Source organism: Eurypyga helias, unplaced genomic scaffold (genome assembly GCF_000690775.1).
Source record: "Eurypyga helias isolate BGI_N326 unplaced genomic scaffold, ASM69077v1 scaffold10858, whole genome shotgun sequence".
NCBI lineage: Eukaryota > Metazoa > Chordata > Aves > Eurypygiformes > Eurypygidae > Eurypyga > Eurypyga helias.
This window is the reverse complement of record NW_010266281.1, coordinates 26788-50430: the sequence shown is the minus strand read 5'-3', so window position 1 is coordinate 50430 and position 23643 is coordinate 26788. Positions and strand designations below refer to the sequence as shown.

At 40.8% G+C, this 23643-nt stretch overlaps 1 protein-coding gene across 1 annotated transcript; it reads left to right on the top strand.

The window, feature by feature from the left end:
- Positions 1 to 2593: 2593 nt before the first annotated feature.
- Positions 2594 to 22812, top strand: NEIL3 (nei endonuclease VIII-like 3 (E. coli)). Its single transcript, XM_010157012.1, has 10 exons — positions 2594 to 2632; positions 3014 to 3129; positions 8157 to 8291; positions 9359 to 9572; positions 10753 to 10827; positions 13354 to 13520; positions 16177 to 16346; positions 19406 to 19814; positions 21643 to 21817; positions 22636 to 22812. The coding sequence occupies exons 1-10, from the start codon at positions 2594 to 2596 to the stop codon at positions 22810 to 22812; spliced, it is 1677 nt and encodes a 558-aa protein (XP_010155314.1).
- Positions 22813 to 23643: the final 831 nt, after the last annotated feature.

The window sequence follows — 23643 nt, the reverse complement described above, 5'->3', positions numbered from 1 at the left end:
GCGGCAGAGCCCCCGCGCCTGGGCCGCTGTCCTGCTTCTCCCCTGAAGTGGTGAAATGTTGGGGGGGGCGGCACGGTCAGCCCTGCGGGTCGGTGTCTCCAGGTGCTGGGGCTGTCGCAACGCCGGGGCTTTCGGGAGTAATGAAGGGAAGCCTTTAAAAAAGCTCTCCTTCACTTGGGGTAAATTTTAAAATGTCTTTTAGCTTCAGGAAACCGGCAATACAAGAAAAAATATAGTAGCAGTTCCTAATTCTAATTTTTTCTTCATTCCTTAAGCCTGAATGAAACGCGATGGAGAAGGGTGTACGCTGGCCTGCAGGAAGGGAGCTTTGACTTCTGTAACTTTTTTTTTCCAAGTATTTTTAATTAGACCAACTATTTAAATAAGTCAGGAGCGTGGTGTCTGCTCTCAGTGTACATATATGTGATTTTTCTGCTAGTTTTTATCCTTTCTGTTGGCAGCATAAAATAATTCACCAGCAGAAAACTCCGGCGGGGCTCACGAGACCCGGCAGAAGGAAAAGCTGGGCTGTCAGTAAGCAGGCGGAGCTGATGAGCTGTGAAGAAGGGGTCCTCTGGGTTTGATGATGGAAGCAACTAGAGGGTTTTTTTGTTTTTTTCATGCCTCGTTTTGCTCAGCTGTGAGAAATTGTGCATCGCTTATGTCCCAAGTAAACAAGTTGGATGCCTCCAGACAGAAAGTTGGGGAATTTTTTCCCACCTCCAATGTAGGGAGTTCATCATGAAAGCTCAGTAAGATAGTACCTCAGTGAAAGGATTTAAGGAATAATGTGGTTCAAGATAGGCAGTCAACAGATCAGTCTTTATAGGTTTGTGTCTTTAAGGACTAAGCTTTTTGAAGCGAGGAGTTATGCTCCTGTGGTTTCAAAAAAAACCTTCATTCCCTCAGATAGATTGATGTTACTTACTTTGTACAGCAAAAGTCACCTCAGGGCAGACTACGCACTGGCAAATGACCATCATTAGGGTCTTGGGCTTTTTAGATCTCTCAGTGGCTGCTAACCATGGCCAAAGCCTTGGCTGCTGTTGAAGACTACATTGTTCAGGAGTTTTTACTGGGATGACTCTAAGGTCTTCTCTGATATCAAAGTGGTATGAATTTAACTTAAAATAATTGGGAAAAAAACCCCAAGTTAGTTTTCCATCTCTGTCACTTCATGCTCTGGTTTAGTTTAAACAAACCTCTCTGGCTAAAAATGAATATAAACCTTGTTGCACACCACCTTACTTTACTGCGTTTATTGGAATGGATGAACTGTTTATTTGAGAGCAAAATTTTGCTTTCTTCATATTTTGATAATAGGCAAAGTCAATGATGTTGACATTATGCAAAAAATATTTTTATTTTTCTGCTTGACAGAATAATAACCATAAACCCCTCTAAATGTGTAACATTTCAAGGTAATAATACAGTGGGAGATTGTATAGAGAATAGCTCTGAAATTTTACTAACTAGCTGAAGCCTTGTTGATTTGCTGGAGTCGCTTTCATGCATATTTGCATTGCAGTCGAGTGTTGTGATTGAAGCACGGGTACGCAGATTTGTGCCGTGTAGTTAGGGCTCTGATGACGGTGAATACACTGCTTCCAGGTTTCAGGAGGAGCTGAATGGACCTTCTGGGGACCTTGAGGTGCTAGTTAGGGGGACCTTTACAGGCTGAGAAAAATGGGCTGGTAGAAATTCAACTTGCAGGGCTTGCGGAGTCCTGCACTTGGAACAGAATACTGTTATGTAATGGCACAGGCCTGGCTGCTGGTCAGATGGAAAACAGCTCCACAATAAGAACAGACTTAGGGTCCTATACTAGCTGAGTCCCAGTCACTAGTGTGCCCTTCCAAGGAAGAGGGCCAGCCGCATACTGGACTGTGCACATGACTCTCTGGCCAGCAGGCTGAGCAGAGTGATTCTTACCTCTGTTCAGCACTTCCAAGCCTGCATCTGGATGACAGTGTCCAGTTTTTGACTCAGCAATAGAGAAAAGATAATAACATACTCAAGTGAGTCCCTGGGTATGATTAGCAGGCTGAAGCACATCATAAACCTGGAGAAGCTGGTAGAACTGCGTTTTTAATGCTCTTTTCAGCTACCTAAAAGGAGGGTATGGAGGAGATAGAGCTCGAGTCTTGTCAGAGGTGGGTAGGGTGAGAGGCAGCAGATGTAGGCAACAATAGGAGAAACTCTACTTAGTTATTAGGAAAATTTTTCTACCACAATAGTCAAGCCCTGGAAAAAGGGCCAAGAGAGATGAGAGTCTCCATCCCTGGAGCTACTCTGAAGTTGACTGGAGAAGGCCCTGGGCTGCCTGACCTCAGTCAGTCCTGCTTTTAGCAGGTGTTTGGACCAGGTAACCTGAAGAGGTCTCATAATTTCAGTGGAGTTTCATGTGCTAAGCAAGAAAAGATTATTGCTTCAGTCTCACAATTATCTTTTTCTTGTCCGTTAGTAGTGTCCCACCTGCTGTTCAGCATCATCTAAGGTTAGACTTTAAACTAGTAGGAAAAGAGCCATCTCTGTTGGCTCAGTAGAGGGTTTTCTGTAATATACAATGCTGCACTGAAAGTGTATAATTAGCATGGGTAACAACTCCAGCAAGAGGCATTTGGAGAAGGAGGTAGGTCTGGAAATGGCAGGATTGACACGCTGGTTAGAATTTAATACTCAAACTATACCTGTTGTTTCACATCAGCTTAAAACTCCAATTGTGAATTCATGTAAATTTAAGGAAGAAGCATAAAATACCCTGATAAAAAATATGTATTTTTTCAGTTTGGAAAAGAGCAAGCTAAGTTATGATCGTGTTAGCAACAGTGACTGTCTCCTTCCTGGGTTAATAGTCTCAGTGGTTTTGATAGAGCTGCTTAAGGAGAAAAGTTTTAATGTTGTCCAAGCTGGAAAATCAGTTCATACAGCTGCTTGCTGAGAGTGTACTGATGCTAGAATCAAAGTAGTAGAAGTTCTGTTTTAATCTTTGTGTGTGTGCACTCATTTTCAGACTGCTGCAAGTGAGGAGCGAACCTCTGGTCACGATTTCCTTGTCGGACATGTTTACAGGGGTGTGGAGACATTGGGAAAGGAACTTTTTATGTATTTTGATCAGAAAGCCTTGAGGTAAGATGTGAGAAAAAGACTTTGTTCAGACTGTATGTATTCCAGGGGTCGGCTTGTTCTTCCTCATGTCAGCTTGAAAGTTAGTGTTGCTGATGAACTTAGCAGTCTCTCTGCAGTGCTGGAAATACCAGATATAGTCACATTTTCAGATAATTTATTGCTGTATTCTTAGACTAAGATTCCATGTAAAGGTATCTGAAAAGGATACTCCTTGAAATGCTTTGTTTCAAACAGGTAATTGCATTTTCCAGGGTCAAAACTCAGAGAAGGGCGTGCAGTTACAATTGTCTTCCGCTACAAACCGTACTTGCAATTTCTTTTTAAGTTTCCTGAGGAAATGTAGACTGAAATTCTGTACTTTAATATTTAATGATTCAATTGCTCTAATAATAAACTTAGGTGAAAAATTGCCAAACCTAGAATATGTATGTGCATATGCATTTATGCTGTCTTTCTTTCTCATAACAATATTAATAACTCCTTGGTTTGGAACTATGACTTGAAATTTGGGTGTCACAAATGTAACTCTTAACTTTCCAGTGAAACCGTGTCTCCTAAACAGGTGGTAAAACTGCCTAAATCACTGTTTGTTCATGCTTTGCAGAGCTTATTAGGGGTTTGTTGGCATGTTCAGGATTTTGTCCTATGCTTTAACCCCTTGGATATCTTCTTGTACTAGTCACTAAGGTTGTACTTGGAATTTAGTTTACTTTTTGTAGTTCGATATGCTTCAGTACTGCAAAGTCAACTAAAAATAAATGTAACCAAATGCACAGTGTAATGGACTGTTAAAAAATCCCCTCTCATTCTTTATGATAATCAGTATAGGATACATAAGTAGGGCCTTTATTTAATGGGTAAGGCTTGCATTTAATGCTTTTCTTTTACCCTTCTACTTGCAACATAGTTCTAATCTTCATAAATCTTTAAAAGGGAAAAACAACAGCACTTCTACTTTCAGTGTAGTCTTTGTCACCTAGTGACCCATCCTGAACAAAGGTGTAAGGTCATGATTTTTGTTCATTTAAAATTGATAATATCAACAAATACCTTACAACTCTGTGACATAATGTTTTGCCAGTGCACTGCTGATGTAGGAGGAAGATAGAACTGAAAATGCTTGGCTGCGAGTGCAACAGTTCATGCTGGATAAAGGCAGTGATATATTAGTAGTTACCTGGGAGGATGTGTAGGCTGACCTTTGGTAGCTGGGGCCTTCTGGTTATCAGAGTGTCACAGGCTTATTTCTCCAAGTGTTAGAGAAATGCAGCTAGGCTTACAAGCACATACCAGTCTTTACATGACAATCCTACAAGTCACTAGTAGGACAGGACTGCATATTTGTTTAAAGCTACCCATATTTGTGAAGGATAAGATTATAGTCTTAATCAGTTTCTGTTGCTTTGTGTTGTGCTTTATTAAATAGAAACAGAGAACAAAAAGCAGTTTTTAAAAAGATAAGTCACTTTTAAAGGAAGATAAAAAACTCAGGGGAGGTAACTGATATAGCTGTGAGCCTTTTTTAAATGACTATTGTATGTATTACAGAATGATTGGATAATTAAAGGAATAAATTATAAATAAGAAAAACTATACAATAAAAACATTGTTTCAACAGACTGAATTACATCATCACAAGAAAAAAGCTGTTGCTAAGGAATATAAGTAAGCATTTTGCAAAATTTCTCTTCAAAGATAATGTAGCCAAATTCTAGTGTGGAAAATAAAATCCTTTGACCCTGAAAGATCTTAAATAATTCCTAAGCTTTCTAGCCAAGGCAATAACTTAGGCTTAATTAAAACAACCTTCAGTTATCATTTGATAATAAGCTTAAAAATTTCATCAATTCATCAGTTATTGTAGTTCTAGAAACTGTATTTAATAAGTCCCTTTAGCCATGTAATTTATTTGATCAGAAACACTGCAGAAGTTTTGTACAGGAAAGGTCTCCTCTGCACAGGAGGCAGAAGTTACTATTGGTTAATGAAGCTCTTCACTTGTTTTAAAAAATGTATGTTGTGCATCTTAAAGATGTTGACAGGAGGTCAAGGAAGACCTCAGAAGCAGCATCTTACAGCAGGCTAAGACTGGCTGCCAGGATTGTTACTGGGGGAGGACATAAGGGGGATGTATTATTTCTTTATTAAAGTTAACTCACAAAAGACAGGAATTTTGTCATGAGGAAGGTTACTGATACACAGTTTCTGTATCTGTACGTAGTTTCTCAACGTTACAAAACCAGCTTTTCTCATCTGCTAAGATTACCTGTAAAAAGCTGGTAGTCATGCTGGAATAATGTTAGTCAGGCATGTCTTGTGAAAGACTCGGCCATGAAGGGTAATTAACTCATTTTATGCTCTGGGATTTTCTCGAGTGGGGAATGACTGCCTGGTGGGAGAAGATAACCTGCCCATGAAATTGTATTATACAATTTGGCTACTGCTTGCCTGACATGCAAATGAGGATGATGCTTCTGAAGTGTTGCCATGTCATGGAGAGCAATTAGCAAACCAAGTTCAGTTCAGTATATTTGCAATCCATGGTGGGCAGTAGAAGCTGCTTTTTTTTTTTTTTTTTTGAGTAGAAATAAGCAATGCCACCTTCTGAAGAAATTGGTACTTCTACTTTTTAATGTCGTTTTAAACAAAGACATTAAAATCACTGAAGAAATTCAAGGGTTTTTTGAAAATCTGAGGATTTTTTTTTTTCCAACTTTGCCTTGGAAGTCACTTAAAAATCAAAACTCGAAAAAAAGTTCTCAGATACTTCCAGATTGTGCAGGAGAGACTTACATGGATATTTTGCCATGGAAATGGTGCAGGTATGTGAGAGGTTCTGGGTTCAGTTTCTATAATGCGAGATTAATGTAAATTTGGAGTGATAAATGGTTTAGAAAAGTTTCTGAAAATTTATAATGCACCTAAGTTTTTGTATAACTGAGAACAGAAAAAAATACTCTTAGGGAAGAGATAACTGTTGACTCCAAATCCCTTAAAGGAAAGACTTCTACTGTCTTGAATGCAAGTTACATCTTGGCCCTTGGAATTTCATCATGTGACTTGTCACTGTTGTTTTTTGCATCTCCATATAATAGTTTTGTCTGTGCTGCTACTAATATTTTCTTTTTACGGGAAAAATGTTTTAAATAAAAGCAGATCCTTGCAATATTGTGTGGCACTAAGTAATTTTAAAACCTCACCTTTTTTCTTTAAAACAACAAAAGAATCATCGAGTCCTTACTACTAGCTATCACTGAATAACAGATCCTAGGTTTAATTAGCATGGCTTTTCTATTTGTAATTAAAATGAGGAGATTTCTGTTTTGCCGTATTTCAGGACATCAAAGGTAATGAAACACATAGGAGTGAAATTTTGTAAATTTCTTAAGGCTTTTGAGTGTAAATGTGTAGGGGTGACTTAATTATTTTTTGTAGTCATGAACTAACCAGTCACTAAGGTAGTTAGCAATTGTGATTGTTAATACTCCCTTTAAAAACTGTACTGGAGCTTGGTAAATCGTAGAATGGTTTGGGTTGGAAGGGACGTTAAAGACCATCCAGTTCCAACCCCCCTGCCATGGGCAGGGACACCTTCCACTAGACCAGGTTGCTCCCAGCCTCATCCAGCCTGGCCTTGGACACTTCCAGGGATGGGGCATCCACAGCTTCTCTGGGCAACCTGTCCCAGTGCTCCCCACCCTCTGTGGGAAGAACTTCTTCCTGATACCTAATCTAAATGAAACCATCAGCTATTAATGTGAATGCTGTTTCCTTAAAAAGAACCTTCTGGAAGCATTTAGGGCATTACTGCTTGGTTTAAAAAGCAATTTTACTGGTTAAGCCTGTGCGGTACTATTCATGGCACTTGAGAATTGGCAATTGAAAATAAAAGGGGTGAAATAACTATGTCAGCTGAACTGACTTGCAAGACGACAGTTTTGGAAAGACAGAAGTTTTTAAAAATTGAAAACACATAATGAACAAAGGCTGTGAGGGTGTTATATAAAGAGTTTACTTTAGGACCGTGCTTAATGAAATGTTGTTTTAACCTATCTGTAAATATTTAAAATACCCTATCCTTCCTGAAATGTAACAGAGGGGCTAAAACGAAAGACACCTGACGTTGTGCTTCTTTGGTCATTTGTGTCGTTTAATGTGTTAAATCTTTTTGTGGCTAGGAAATAATCCACCTTTTCTGGTGTACAGTGTATAGCAGGAGGACGCTCCCTCTAGCTTACGGTGGTTTAGGACTCGAACGTACCAGGTGGATTTGTAAGAAATCAAACGTATGAGAGCACAGGCAAACTTGTCCTTTGCTCAAGTGTACTAGCTCCCAGGAGAGTATATTATGAAATGTAAGACCTCTTAAAACATTAGTGATCTGTAAAAGGAATGCTTGAAAGAGTCTGTTCCACTCCTTTGCCATCTGTGCATTTTTCAGTTTATTTCTTTTATTAATTTTTAATTGACCTGCAGGTTTTGCCTTGGTTGTAGGCAAAGAAAAGCAGAAAACAGCATATGGCAGATGTTAATTACTTTGTTTATGGCGTTACTGGAAGTAGCTTTGATGTGATAACAGTGTTGGCAATATGGGGACTGAAGCCTTTCATAACAGGTGACTTCTGCCTGATTTTACAGAAAGTTGTCTGGTGAAGTAGCTTCATTTCTTTCAGCCTCCCTGAGGGCCTATGTTGGAAGACTAGCATGAGAAGTGAAAAAAGTCTGAGTGCAATATGCCAGCAAAAATGTTTCTTTGTGATCAGGTTTGCCTTCTGTGTGATGGATTACGAAGACCACTGGAAAACTGCTGTGGTGTCGAGTGGTTTTGACTTGGGGAGGGTTCTTCTCTGGGGATTGAGCACTACCTAAACAAGTCGTTTGTTGCTGTGTTAGTCTTAATGACTGGGCTTAATGTACACCCACACTGACTTGGGTGGGTAAGAATAGTGCATAACTTCAGAGAACAGACTAGTGTAACGTGATTGTTAAGATAAAATACCTGTAAGAACTCTCTTTTTCTCTCCAAGGATTCACTTTGGTATGAATGGTTCCATGCGGATTAATCCCGACAGAAGCAATGACAGAAATGGAGCAACACCAGTTTTGGAGATACAGCTTACAGAGGATACTGTTTGTTTTTTTGAGGTGACAGTAGATTATAGGTAAAGCAGAAACTAACCAAATGAAACATGCCTTGGTTTATGTCTTCTAATAACATTCTGGTGAGAACGTGGTGAAAAATCACACACAAATTGTTAAGTCCTTGAAAGCCATCATAGGCAGAAAGAAAGACACCAGAACTTTCTGGACGTATCCTATTTATGGGTATGGTAATTTAATTTTGTTACTTTTGCATCAGAGTTTATATGCAGTTAAAATAGTTCTGTGCTGGAGTCTCGTTAGAGAGTTTCAAGACTGGTAATGAAGTTTGGATTTAAACCTAAGGTCTGAATGCTGAACCCCGTTGCTCCTTGAGTTTCTGCATGAGTCTCACTCCCTTAACAATAATAAGGACATTACTGGTTGCAAATTTTTATGCTCCCCCAGGTTGTGCTTCTGTTTTTGTTTTCTTTTTGGAAGCAAATCGGTGTAATTGCTCTAATTGACATTAGGTGGATGTTTTTGGCCATCAGCATTGTACTTCTCACTGCTGACAGAAATAACATAGCAGGCTTGATTTTTAAAGCATTTGAGGCTCTTGGGTGAAAAGGAGCATGTAAATTCAAGTAACATATATATGCATATTTAGTACTACAAAACATAAAAGCTTGTGTAAGCTTGAGACTTGTGCTGTGTTTTTAAACAATTTTGCTTAACCTAATAAAATCAAGGTTTAAGAAAATTTGTCTTTTATTATTATTATGTTGTAATTACTGGACCATGTAACCATACGGTTACGCTATGTTTGATGGTCCAAACACATGGTCTTTCCGTGTTGGAAGTAGTTCAAAAGCAAGGACTTGGCAATTACTTTTTCAGACTAGTATGAACAAAATAAGGATGATTTCTTGTACGTTGGACCAGATGCATCTTCCATGCATGTATCACTGGTGTGGCTTTGGGAGGGGTGGTTAATGTAATTTCTGTGCCTCTTCCTGTCATTGGTATTTTCATGGTTTCTGTTATCTGCATATAATGTTCTGTTAAACTTTGATCTGTTGTTTTTAAAACCGTACTGCTGTGTTAGCATATCATTAAAATAAATCTTAATGTATTTTTCATCTTCCAGAAATGCAGCTGAGAGCGAGCGGAAAGTGAGAAGGATGGAAAGCTTGGATGTCTGTTCTCCAAAGTTCAGCTTCTTCAGAGCACAAAGTGAGATCAAGCAGCAGAAAACCCGGATGCTGTGTGACGTGTTACTGGATCAATCGGTATTGCCTGGAGTGGGAAATATCATAAAAAACGAAGCACTGTTTGACAGTGGTCTTCATCCAGCTGTTAAGGTGGGTGAAATATCTCAAGAGTGTTTTTAAAGACACCAAAGTATTAAGAATGTAAATACATATTTATATAACATTTTGTCATCTTCTTTGTTTTATCATCTGTTATTTCTTAAGTTATTCTAAGACACTAAATTAACATTTTATGATTGTAACTGGAGATAACTTGTCATGGCATTCCTTGGAACCTGTTGCTGCTATTCCAGCCTCAGGGAGTCGACATACTTAGTGGGGCTAAGCCTTCGCTCTTACAACTTGAAACCTCTCCTTAGTAGGGAATTTAACTTTCACATCCTGACTTTGGCATCCTGTTAAATTGTCAGCCTATAAATAAATGAAAGTGAAGAGTGTTCAAGTTTTCTTTGTTGAGTGACAACCCAAATTGTTTGTGTGGTAGAGTTGATTACTTTTGCAGCTGCTTCTCCCACTTCTTGTCCTGCTGGCTGGCATCTTTGCTTTCCTAACATTGTTTGCAGTACTTTTTTTGGGTAAGATCGTCAAGCATGTGTCTCCAAACTTGGTTAAAAAGAAGTCTGATGTTAGCAAAACAGGTTGCGATTACATAGAATGGAAGGGAAAGCTGGTGAAGATAGTAACTGAAGAGTGTTTTAAACAGTATTCCTGAAAGTTCTTTTCAAGATCAGTCTGGATTTTAACTGTATCTGCAACGTGGGCTGGCAGAGGAAATCAAAATGTGACTTAAAATTTTGAGTTCCTAACAAAAATGCATTTGGTTGTTACATCTCTCTAATTGTGATGCCGTTGGCTCAGGTGTTCTTCCTGAAGATCTCTCTCAGGAAAGAGCCTCTGATGATAGGTGGGTCATATCCTAATCCATGAGGAAATTAGGAGGGAAGTGGGAGGAATTATGGCTGCTAACTCCACGTGATTCCTGTGATCAGGAACTCTTAGGTCAGTAGGGAGGAAAACCACTGAAATTTTTACCTCATGTTTCTCACGGCTGAGACAGAGTACCTTGGTGTTCACACAGTGAGTTTGTGTAGTGTGAAAACGCACTCTCTTACTGAGATGGTGTATGTGATGTAGGGTCAGAGAATTACTGTAACAAGAAGCAGTGCAATTCCACATTAGCTGAAGGTGTTCAAAGTGTCCCTGCGCTCTAGGTCTTTCTGCTGTTGTCCCTTAGCATCATAGTAGTTTAAAAGTTGTTCTTGTCTTACAGGTTTGCCAGCTGACCGATGAGCATATACGTCACTTGGTGAAAATGACGCGTGACTTTACCCTGCTTTTTTATAAGGTATTGGCAGATGTTTCTGAGCATCCTCCCAGACCTGGCTCCGGCGTGTTAGCTGTATGAGATCGTCTCGTGAAAACAGTAAAAAGAGGCAACAGGACAAGTGTTTCTGTGAATGGGAATGTTGGTTTGTGTGCTCTTTGTTAGTTGTGAATTGCCAAATGAGGGAAAGGTGCGGGAGACTAGGCTGTGAGAACGTGCCCAGCTTGGCCCAGTTGCAGTAGAAGAGTTGGACAGGTGCTGCCTGAGGGCCTGTGCAGTTTTGCTGTGCGTGCACTGTAACGTCACTCTGGATGTGTCAGGACTGACACAGGTTAGAGCATGCGCTTACATGTAAGATAACAAAAAGGTCACTCTTCACACTGGGAGCTAGAGCTTGCCCCAGGGAAGTGTGAAGGCAATTCATGTGGCTGCCTTTATGCAACTTCAAATAGCAAGTGTATTTATTTGACTGAAGAGGTTCTAACAACTTTTTTTCCTAAATGAAACAACTTTTTTTGTTGCTAAAGAAAAATGAATTCCAGCTTCTCCCTACTGTCGCAACTTCAGTAGGATTTCATTTCTTCCCCTGTAAGCTCTAATTCTTGGTTGCTCTTTCTTAACTTTCCAAAATAGAAAACCAGAGAATTTGACTTAATTCTTGTATGTTTTTCTTCTTTAAGCTGTGGGCAGAGAAATTCTGCAGCACAGTGAAATTCTTGTCTGTTTCTCTTGGTATTCATGAAAGGCAAAGAGAGAGTGCTGCTAGAAATGCTTTTTTGGTTTTTTTCTTGTAGGGTAGGAGGAGGACACCTAACTTTCCTAATACTGTCTTTCAGTCATAAAGGCTAAAAGCGTAATTTGTTTAATAGTCTGCTCAAATGCTTTCCTCCCACCCACTGAAGAGTAGTTTAGCCTGGCTAGGGAAATCTTTTCATTCTCCAAACTTCTTAGTGAAGTCTGCCAGTAAAGAGACAGCATCCAGTTCTGCAACAGCCATGGAACTAGGAGATTTAAATGTATCATGGGCTTTCAGACTGAGAAGAAACAAAAAAGTTAAACTTCATGTAGCTCAGTTCAGCCATTTAAAACAATTATATAATCTATGTTTGGCAAGTATTCACCAGCCAAGTGCTTTTAAAGGAGAGCTAGCCTGCCCTCCAGTCTCTTTGAGATAAAACACAGCACAAAAATAGGTTAATGAGAGGGGTAGTGCTTGATCCTTCTTCATAGACTGTTGCAGACTGTTTGTAGTAATCGTACTATATCATTTGTAGTAGCACCTTACAGATGCAAAGATGAGGAATCTTGTCTGTGTAAAAAGCTGTTGCTGCTTTTTGGGGGTTTTAATAGCTGGATGGGAGGAAGCTACTGATAAACTAACTGTAAACTTTGAGGAGAAAGCAAACTGCTTGTGAATATTCATGCAAATATATATTAGTAATTCCTTTTGATGGAAGTAGTAGATTGTACCAGCAAAAGCGTTCTCCCTCAGTGAGGCTGAGGAATAAGAGCACGGTAGAAGCAAATGGGCTGTGCTCAAAGGCACCTGTATTCTGGGAGAAGTCCAAGGGACTTCATGCATTATGGAGCTCGAGCTATTGAACCCTGCCAGAGCTGGGCTGGTGCTGCTGGGCCAGCTGCGCTGTCGTTTGAACTGTGCCCAAGGAGCTGTGATTGTAGTGCAGAAACCCGGGTGGCTCTGCAGAGTTGGCTGCGTCTCTGCTGGGCTTTGATTGTGTGGGGTGTTTTGTTGGTTTCGGGGTTTTGTTTGTTTTTCTGCCAGTTTTTGCTGGGGTGTGTCTGTGCTTCCGCCACGTGAATTGTCTGATGAAACCTGCCTGCTTGTCAGCCCTCTGGAAGCTCTTTAGGGTTTGTCCTGTACTTAATTTAATGTGGCTTTCTGCCAGGATCTGGGGACTTCACCGTAGCACCAAGTGGCTTGTCACGAGCCAACTTGTCTGGCATGGCCAGTGCTAAGATGAAGCTGAACATTACTGGGTGCTGCCTGACTCCTGCAGAATCTCTGGAATATTGCTGAGCTCTTTATGTTTTGAGAAGTTTGATCAACCCAGATTGAAGTGTCAGGTCTGAGCTGGCTCTGCGGTGTGTTTTTGGGTCTTTTTTAGGGTGAGGGAAGGTGGTGATGGTTTTGTGGCTTGTGTTTGTTTTATTTTTGTTTTCCATGCTGCGTTGATTTCAGCTCAGAGGTGACTGGTGCTGAATCAGAGCTAGTTGGTCCAGCTGAACTCAGGGAGTCCCTAGCATATATTTACTTGCTAGTATGTTTTTTTGGTTTTTTTTTTTTGGTCTTCTGTGTTTTATTTCATTATGAGAAGAATTCCAGGTGCTGTAATACCCGATTTAAAGTAAATTCTCTTCGTAAAAGAACATGAAATACAGGTGATAACCCTTACGAGTGTGCCTTAAATACCGAGCTGTCAGTTTATGTGGGGTATTTTTTATTTTAGCTTCAGCTGAGCTGCAGGAGGACTGACATAAAATTTGTCCTGGGTCTCTAACTTGGGTTTTAAACACGTTCTGTTTCAGTGCCGCAAAACGGGGTCTCCCCTCTGGAAACACTACAGGGTATACAAGCGCCCGGCCTGTGGTCAGTGCAGTGGGAAGATCACCATGTGTCGCCTGGGAGAGAACAACAGGATGACTTACTTCTGCTCTCGATGTCAAGCGGCAGATCCCCAGCTGGGCAGTGTTAGGTACGACTTTGTGACGCTTGAATGTCATAGGGAAGGAAGGAATCTGTGTCTCCATTGCCTTTCATAGGATAGCCTCTTCAGTCCTGGAATATCAAGAGAGCTGCGCACCAGTGCAGTTTTGCTCTGGCTGTAGAGTTACACTGAGGATAACTAAAACTTTTGTAAATTCAGAGTACAGAAAATGTAGAGCTTAGGACTTTTTTTTTTTCCCTTTCTCCTTATCGGATTTGGAAAGCTTTTATGATGGGTGTGCCACAGAGACACTGTCAGTTCCACATAAATTGTGCTAGCAGCAGCTTTCCTGCTTTTATTTTAGAAAAGCACAAAATGCATTTGATATCACAAAGGGTCGAAAGGTAAAAGTTCCAAAAGCACCTTATTCAGACTTTTTACATAAATAAGTTGTTCTTGAAAATTTTCATCTGAGGTTTCAGAATCTTGCCTTTTTATACTAAGCTCTGTCAATCTAATACAAGATAACTGCTTGGCTTTGCAAACTTGGCCTTCATTAGCGTGTGTGTATATATATATATATTTTATACAAGATTTACAGAGCACACAAATCCCTCTCCCACCTCCAACCTTCTTTCAAGATTCAGATGGCTGGAGGGGTTTTTGGTTAAAACGTAAAAAATTGCCTTTGAGTATAGATCAAATATAGAACATTCCATCGTGGAAGTCAAATATTTCACATGCTGATAACCCCAATCTGCTGAATTTTCAGAAAGTAATAATGAGAAATGTTTTGTAGGGTAAGACAGCAGTGTTCTGTTGGATCAGATAACTAGAAAATGATGCAAAGGAAAAAAATATCTCTCTCTGTTCTTGAACAAGTAGTGGTTTGGGTGGGTTTTTTTAGCAAATAATTAAACAGTGGCATATTTCGGTGAAAAACATAATAATGGTAGCTATAAAAGAGAAAGGTCATTTCGTGTGCTGTCCTCATCCTAATGGTCAGGCCTCTGTTCTACTGCTCTGTTTTGCACTGTTACCAAATAAAAGTGTGTGTGGCTCAAGTAGTTTATCTGCCATTCCAAGCTTTTCACTCCTGGAGACTGAAGGGAGCCTGTGTGATCAGACTGACTTGCTGCAGATCAGAAACTGCAGCAAGTTTCTGATTTTGTTCAGCTGAATAAATGAAGAAAATACCTGTTATGAGATTACCTCATCAATCTCAAATGTCTCTTGAATCTAAAAAATACACGTTTCCCCCTATATTTCATGTTGCAAAATGGGGAGGGGAATGACAACGATGGACGGACCAGGGGGATGACATGGAATTAAACTCCAGAACATGACATACTCAGGCTAGTAATGCATCTTCGATAGCTGAGGAGAACAGCTGGTCTAATAATGTGAAAATACACATTTTTAACACTTTGAGATTTGTTATCTCGCCCCACAGTATTTTGGTGAATGCTACTGTAATGTCTATTTTACCTCTGGTAGCACAGGCTGTCGGGTATGTCAGCAGTTCTCATTATCCTCCTCCATTCTCTTGTTGTGGAAGATGTGTTAGGTTACAAAATAATCCCTACCACTATTTTAGAAATCTAGCCTGTTAAGGGGAGTGATGCTTACGGAATAAATGATAGGTCTAAGGAGTGTCACCACACTTCCCAAGGACAACATTTGCATTATTAATTGAAGTGCTTAACTTCTTAGGATTAAAAAAAAAAAAAATTCCAGAACAACTATGGAGAAAAACACCCAACAACTTATCAGCCACAGTACTTAAAAATGTACATACACATCTTACTGAACACATAACACATTTAATATGCTAACAGTGGTTGGATTCTATGACAGAGTTAGTCCTTGGTAACATGTAGTGACTGTAAAATAAAATGGTAACTCTGGTTCTAAATCAGTGTATCAATACGGGAGGTGATATAATTTACAGGAAAATAAATAACATGAAATCTATAGACGTGTCTGGAGTACAGCTTTGGTTCACCAGTCACAGCCAGGATATTCCTCAGTTGGTTCACCAGTCACAGCCAGCACGTTCTTCAGTTCTGATGCGGAGAAAAAACCCCACCAAAACGTAAAAAGAAAATCCTTAAATGTTAAATCGGTTTTCCAGCCGATGCTGACACGCAAGAAAGACTTCCCAACTTTTAAGGTTTTCCGTTCTGCTGGCTGTTAGGGTAAGAGAGTGATCTATTGGGTACCACTTAAATAAGAGCAAAAGGAAATTTCCTTGCTAGGTTGTGTGACCTTTTGCAGTTTGGCCTCCGCACAGTCCTTTAGCCAGTAATGCATTTGTTAGTCAGCGTTCTGTACAAGGGCTGGTGGAGAACTTCTGGAACAGTCTCCCTTTCTCACCAAGTTTCTTGCTGCACTACTAGAACAGGTCGGGAATTTGAGAGAGGCTGGGGCATTGTGCTTGAGTTAATTATTAACTTTCTGTCTGATTTTGTTTAGCTGTTTTAATTGGTAATACTTCTGCAGCATTGGGAAAAATTTGCCCTTGAGGTAGAGCCAAAAAGCCCACAATCCAGCTGGAGCCATGACACGCTGTCCGAGCTGTGAGAGGCAGGCGCAGCACTGCACACTGCTTGTTCTCCAGCCGGTGCCTGCCTGCACGTAGCGGTGTAAGGCAATCTGTGCAAGAAACGTCACAAAATACTAACATCATTCTTTTGTTTCACAGCAAACTGCCAACTGGAAATAGCCTAATTGGCTGTGCATATGGCAGGGGGTCATGTTCTAATGAACACGTAGCTCAGAAATCTGAAGAGGAGTGGACGTGTATGCGCTGTACCCTGATAAACAAGCCTTCTGCTGAAATTTGTGATGCCTGTTTGACTTCAAGGCTTGAAGGTATTGAAAGGTTGTCTGGAATCTCTGCTGGGAAAGGGTGTGTGTGTGTAGTTTTGATGCATTTTCAGAACTATACAACTGTAGAAGTGTCTCGCTGTGAATTGCATTTATATAACTTCAGCTAACAAAGTCAGATTTTGGAGAATCTTACATGGACAATCACAGAAACTGTCTTGTTTTAAACCCTTAAAGTCTCTTGTCTTCGTGTGTAGGTGGGATTTTGTAGACAAGCCTCTGCAGCAACACTTTGTTTTTACTGGGACAAGGAGTGAGACAAAACACCATTCCTTCAATTCTCCTTAACATCATTAGAAGCTTGCAGCATAAGTCTGATACAGAAATCACCAGGGGGCAGAAAAGTAATTATCATTCTCTTATGGGAACAAAAGCAGTATATTTTGGTACTGCATCCTTTCCAAAAAGGATGTTGGGTTTCTCAGGGGCTAGTTTTTTCCCTCCAAGTTTAGAGTAAGGAAGATTCTGGATTTCTTACCTAAATGTATTGTTTGTCTCTTACTGGAGCTTTTAATGCTGCTGTCTAGATCTGGTGGCCAGAGGTAGCTGTGAGTGAGACCTAAAAGGGACAAGGAAATGGAAAGATGCTAGCTTCTTTCCAGATTTCTGTACAGAAATTTAGATATTAAGAAGGGAAGAGCGAGGTAATGACAGAGTTTTCCACTGAGACTTGTTTTCTGTGTGAAGAGGAGCTTTGTATTCTTTTTCACTTTCTGTAGGAGGAGTGAGTAAATCACTCTATGAAGGGATTTGCAGGAAGTCATTTGGATCGACTGTTGCTCTAAAATGTCTTGAATTACTGCATGTATTCCAAGAAACAAAGTATAGACGTGTGCATGTACGTGGCTTTTTAGGGATAAAGCTAATTCTATAACAATTCCATGTTGAAACTTTCCTACATCAAAAACCAGTACTCCACTTACTTCACACTGTCTAGTGAATTATTCAGTGAAGTGGCTGAAACGTGCATACTGCAACTTATTTTTTAGCTCCAGTGCTGCAAAACTGAAAAAAAGGCTGTTTTCAAACAATGTACAGGCTTTTTGTATCTGGGAAGAATTACATGTAGGCCCCAGGACCTATGGTGAAAAGTGCACTGAATTTCACTGTATGACTCAAAGGTATATGTGCTGAAATCGGAATTAAAGATCACGTTCCCATAGCTTTTGGTGGTACTTTGAGCCATACTTTCCAAAGTGCCCCCAAATTCCCAGCCTTTGAAGAAGTGACTTTGTGGTCTGTGTTTTTATAAAATAGGTTGTAACGCATTTTTTGAAGTATTGCTTCCTTCTAGTTAGTCCTTCAGTGGCTGGAGTGGTATGTGTGAAACTCTCACCTTACACCAGCAAAAGTCCCTCTTTTCAGGCCAGGAATCAATAAAAGTATGTCTTTGTGCCTTACATGACACTTGTTGCCAGCAGAGGCTAATCTTGCATAATTCCCCTGCAAAATCATCACCAGAAACCTGGAAGTTTAGATCTGTCCACAGGCTCAGATTTACCAACTAACACTTATCCAGGAATTAATACTGTCAGCTGGACCTTAAAATATGTAACAGCATGCACATAAATGCTTTATTTTAAGCTTTGTAACAAAAAAGAACAGGTTCCTTTTCCTGTACTTCTCAGTTTCACTTGTTTAGCTGTGTGCCTCTTCTGAAAACAGGCCTGGAATCTGAGTGTTAGACTTGGTGGAATACTGTTACAGAAGTTCTTTTTATAAAGAAGAGACTTATTTTTGCATCCCAGTGGTATTTGAGATTTTATTTCAACACAATTTTGCTTACCTCTCCCTTTTCAGACTGCAAGATTCCTTGCCTTCTCACTTGGTTCATTTTTTGTCTTTCGTGTTATTTCTAAAATTAACTGCTGTCAGCAGAAATGTTTGAATTTTGAGTACAGACTACGTGCTACGTGAAGTTAGCTGTTGGCCATACAGCCAAAATAGTTCAGTCTGTGGACAGGGATAATTGTTTACCCTTACATCCCAATTTCCTTGCTCCTTTGCTAAGCAGAAGGCCAAGCTCCTGTTCTTACTGAAACCAGTCTAAATGCACCGGAACCAGTAGGTTTCACTGGGCAGCAGTGAAGTGTTGTTCAGAGTAAACTGTCGGGACTCTTGTTTCTGAGTGAGACGGCCTCTGGGGAGAGCGTGTCCTTCCGTATGCCTTACCTACCCATTTTTCTTCTGCTTAATTCCCTCTTCTCTGTGTGGAGGGAGGATGTAGGAGGGAGACACTCGCTGGAGATAGTAGAAAGGGACGGAGTCTGGCCTTGAACACTGTGGCTTCACAGCTACTTCGCCAAGATTGCACGTAGGGACCCCCTAAAGTTTTTCTTTCCACCCTTTTCTCAGGAAAGATTACCCCCAGACGCCTTATTTATAACTGGCATTAATAAATTATGCCCACTCTTTGGGAATGATTATTGCCTGCTAGGCAGGCCTCTGGTTCCGTGAAGAAGAGATACTGTTGTTCATGCTGGGAGAGAAATGCAAAGGGAACGTCTGACCTGCTTGCTTCTGAAGACTCGGACAGGAGGGATCAGCACGTTCGGGTGCGCTCAGTGTTTGTGAAGGGAGCGCTGGAAAACCCAACAAACGAATACTCCTGTTTGTGCCAGCAGTAAAACAGTACTTCAGAAATGGGTAACGTGGTGCTGCGGGAGGTACCGTACTCTGCAGTCTCCCAGGGCTGGGGTTATAAAAGGTTGGTTTGAAAAATTTAAATGTTTTAATTCCCCTATTTGGGCCAAACAAAATTTTGTATTGTTAATTCTCCAGTAACTTTCATTTACAGAGTACTATTCACATCTGGTTCTGTACAGGCAATAGTAACGTCACCCTGAAACACATGTTGTACGTGACTCCAAACGTGCATGAGCTTTTTTTATTGTAAAAAACTTGGTACTGTGTGTAATCTGTGACAGGCTTTGGGTTCTTCGGAGACGGAATGGTAAACTTACTTTCACACTCTGTATGTTGACTTACGAACACAGATCAGAAGTATGATGTATCACTCTGCACAGAAGGATTATAACCAATAGCTTATTTTTCCTTAGTTCCAAAGACAGAGAATGGTGAAGATTCTGCAGGAAGCTTAATGAAGTACCCTTGTAATGATTTCCGAAAACCAAGCACAGAAATAAAGATCAATAGGAAAACTGCGTTTGGAACTACAACTCTTGTCTTAACAGATCTTGGGAACAAAGCTTTTTTGAGAAATGATACCCAAGTGTCCAACGGACGCTCTGAGCGTGGTTTTCCAAAACGCAGTTGTCATGAAATGCAGAACAACGCCTGCCGGTCAGGGGGACGCGCAGACAAGGATTGCTCGGCACATGTGACGGCTGTGGCTTTGCCCTCCTGTCCGCCACCTCTCACCATCAGACATGTACAGAAGAAACAGAAAACAGAGCACCTGCCCTCTGTCCACCAGTATAATACAGCAATCAGGTATGGATGCTGAAATGTAAACAAGCCTCCTTATGATCCCATCCGCTACCTTTATCCCTGAAGATCAATGGAATAATGTGCTGTTGGGTTCAGACACTCCTGTCTTTGGATTTCTGCCAGAGGTAACTTATTCTCGCGTAACTGAAATTACACTCAGATTTCAAAAGCACCGAAGGACCTAGGCTGTCACTGGAAAAGTCCTGGGTTTTGGTCAGTGCTGCTGTTAACTGCGCAGCTGCTGTTGGTAGTTCAGCTATTCCCGTGCAATCAGATAGCTCTGGTAGCTCAACAAGCACGGTTCTGAGTTGTCTGACGTTAGCACCGCAGCTGCTGTCTGCTTACATCGTGAAGTCATTGTGAAAGATGACAGAAGGGAAGTAGCTGAATGAATGTACTCTAATGAAAGTTATTTGTCAGCTGGCAGTTTTCAACATTCTTCCATGATACGGAGCTCTGTACAGGTACCTTGGTGAACCTCCCGTTGCTGTTTTCTCTTAACGTTCCTCCCCCACCCTGCATGTAACTCCTTCAGTGCTTTACCCATCCTGAAGTTCTCCTTACACAGCCCTATTCAGACACGTCCTTTGCCTAGTTAAGAGAAATGTGAGGAACGATTGGGGTTGTCAGGAAAGGTTGGGCAGACATACCCAACAGTAAGGGGAGTGCAAGGTGGATATCACTTAGAATGGTAAATTGCACAGGGTGAGTGTGAAATAGTTATGGTACGCTATAAAACTCTCGGCTGTGTCTGTTCTGAAATACAGAAATTATTTCTTGAAGCACCAGGTTGGAACAGGCTGGCTAAGCCAGGCTGGGCTGCATTGGATATAGCTTCTCCCTGCTGTCCCGGTAGAGGACTGCCGAGAGCTGAGGGTGCAGGCAGGGTAATTGGGAACACAGAGAAGGAAGGAGACAGTGTCAGTCACGGTGATGTTGTTGTAGCAAGTCATCAACTCAGACGTTTAAAAACATCCCAAACCCGAGGAAAACCAAATACTTTGTAACAAAACCAAACAAAGCGTTGGGTTTTTTCCTTTTGTTTTAATGAGGGGTTGGAAGAAAACCACTGATGTCTGCAGGGCTGTGACAGGACAGAAAACACAAAATGCCTAAGCTGGTAACTTATTGAATGGATTAATTAGCTTTTATTTTTTTCACTAAGGTTTCATCACTGTTTTTCTGCTCTGTAAATATACTGGAAAGAGAAATTTCAGAATGTTAACTTTCTCATGCTGCTGTTTTTAAATAAAGCCTTGTGTCTTGCATTTAGAAAATCTCTTTTTCGGTCATAGGGAAGAAAGGAAGGAACTTCATCCCATTCAGAGAGCACTCTTCCTTCCCCTCAGCTGATTATTTGTCTGGATATGACTTGGAGCATTGCTGTAACTTTTTAGCAAAGAGGGTGGAAGTGTGTGAAACGGATACCTACAACCTGGAGTAATAACTCTGTATTCGTCTTTTTCCCACAGAGAGCCAATGCTCTCTTTAGAATATGTTAGAATTTGGGGTGGGCAGTGTAATAGCGGTGGTAATACTTATTTTGGCTTGTAGATTAGAGTACTCAGAAATCATTTAAAACATGGGCTGCTGCTGGGGAAAACTGGTATAATACCTGCAAGAAAAGCACGCAGGCCTGCCTGCTCTCTTACTAGCAGTCCTTCAGCTGTGAAGGCACGATGGGGTGCGTTACAGAAAGAAGTTCTCTGGCTGTTGTCGTGTAAAAGTACGCCGAGTGAGCGACTGTAATGGCAGGAGAGTGCTGTCTGGCTGTGGTGCTGCTAATCCCTTTAAGGTTACGCAGGACCCGTGTTGTGATCTGTCATTACAGCAAGCCTCAAGCTGATACGACAGGCGATACCCATCCGTTGAGCACGGGCCATCCTCGCTGCAGTAAACACAGATGCCTCTGCAGCCTCAGAGTTGTGAGAAAGGACGGAGGAAACAAGGGCAGGCAGTTTTATACCTGTCCTCTACCCAGAGAAACTCGGTGTGACTACTTCCAAGTAAGTACAAGACTTCAGGGCCTGTTTTCTAATAAGCGCTTGTTCCTGCAGCCTCCTTGCCCCAGTAATCTGTAATTGTGGACAGATATGGTCCTTTTAAAGTTTGAGGTAATTTTAAATACTTTTGGACACTGAAATTGAAACTAATAGCATAGCAGTAGTTATAAACTGAACAGTTTTAGTTAGTTCTCTTACTTCTGAGAAGACACCTGCTTGTGCAAATGCTCTTGGTGTGTTTCCATGTGATGTAAAACAGATTCATTGCAGAAATGCTGGTTTGAAGGCACCTGTGTAAGTCATTTAGTTGAGCCTCTTGCTTGAAGGACTGTGGCAAACTCGCCGTCAGGCAAACTCTAGATCTGGACATCAGCCATGTTTTCATCTAGCCAGAATCTTGTAAACCTCCAAAGATTTTGTGAGCTACCAGGGCAACTGTTCCTACTTCTGTGCTGATACCTGACCCGACCCTCCCACCTGCAGCTGGTGGCCGTGGCGCCCTCCTAGGAGTGTATGCGACTGAGAAGGGTTTGCCTCTGTCACCTACTACCAGGCAGTTAACAGATGAACTCGTGACAGTCATGGCTCATGTCATAATTTGAAGAAAACGATGCGTTAGCATCAATTAAAGTTACACTGAAGTGCATGCGGTTGCAATTAACGTTATCAGTGATCACAAGAGAGATCATATTATCTTAACTGCTAGGAAGAGTTTCTTCTAGGGCCTCCCCTGTTGATATGTTTCTATTGCCAATTTTAAAATAAGGAAACCATAACCACCACGTATGCTAAAACTACCTAAAACCTGTTTCTTTTGGCAGTGGGCTGACTTGAATTTTCCATTTTGTAACCATGGCAAGCGAAGTGTTATGAAGACCGTGTTGAAGATTGGTCCCAATAATGGGAAGAACTTTTTTGCGTGCCCTCTTGGGAAGGAAAAGCAGTGTGGCTTTTTCCAGTGGGCAGAAAACGGGCTAGGCATGCAGGTTATTCCTTGATGTTCTAGTTACCTCTTCCTTAGGATGTCTTAAGTGCACTTAACTTCCTAGTCAGGTTTGTTTTTGTTTTGTTGTTTTCCCTGTTCACTGGTTAATTAGTAAAATAGCTCCAACAGTGTAAAAAACCTGCTGATTTGGAAAGAGTAACTTTACATATTCCTGTAAAACCGAAACAGTGCTTGTAGGCCTATACTGTTTTGAAATAAACACCTAGCTGGTAGTGCATTGTTACACACTGTTGTACTTCTCATGAAGTGTCTCTTCCATGTAAATGTCACTGAAGTTGGACAGCACTGCGTGCTCTCAAGCACATGTGATTATAGAATGGATAACTTAAAATACTAATCTGAAGTAAATCTGTAAATTCATAAATGTAAACATGTAATTAATAAAAGTGAATAAAAAGTCAATATACTTTATTTTAATACCACTTCATTAGTTTTTTTTTTTTATGAATGCTCGTCCTTAGTGGCTGAGTATCTTTCACATGGACTCAAAAGGCTTTCATGGTCTTCACAGCAACCCAACAAAACCTCTAGAAGGCTTAAAACCGTTTCCAACACCTGTCTTGTCCCCTCCTGCACGGTGCAATTTAACTTGCTGTCAGCCACGCGTGTGCTGACATCTGCTAATGACCGCCAGCGTTCAGCACCTGGTGTAACTCAGGCTGCTGCGTCTGCCTTTTGCCTCCTCTGATGCCCGAGAGGTTGTTTATTCTGTCCAGTTTTTACTTAAGTATTCAAAACATACATTCAAAATCCATTTAGAAAAGCATGGGAAGGTGTTCCACCACTTCATTTTGGTGGAACAGCAAAATAAAATCCAATCTAA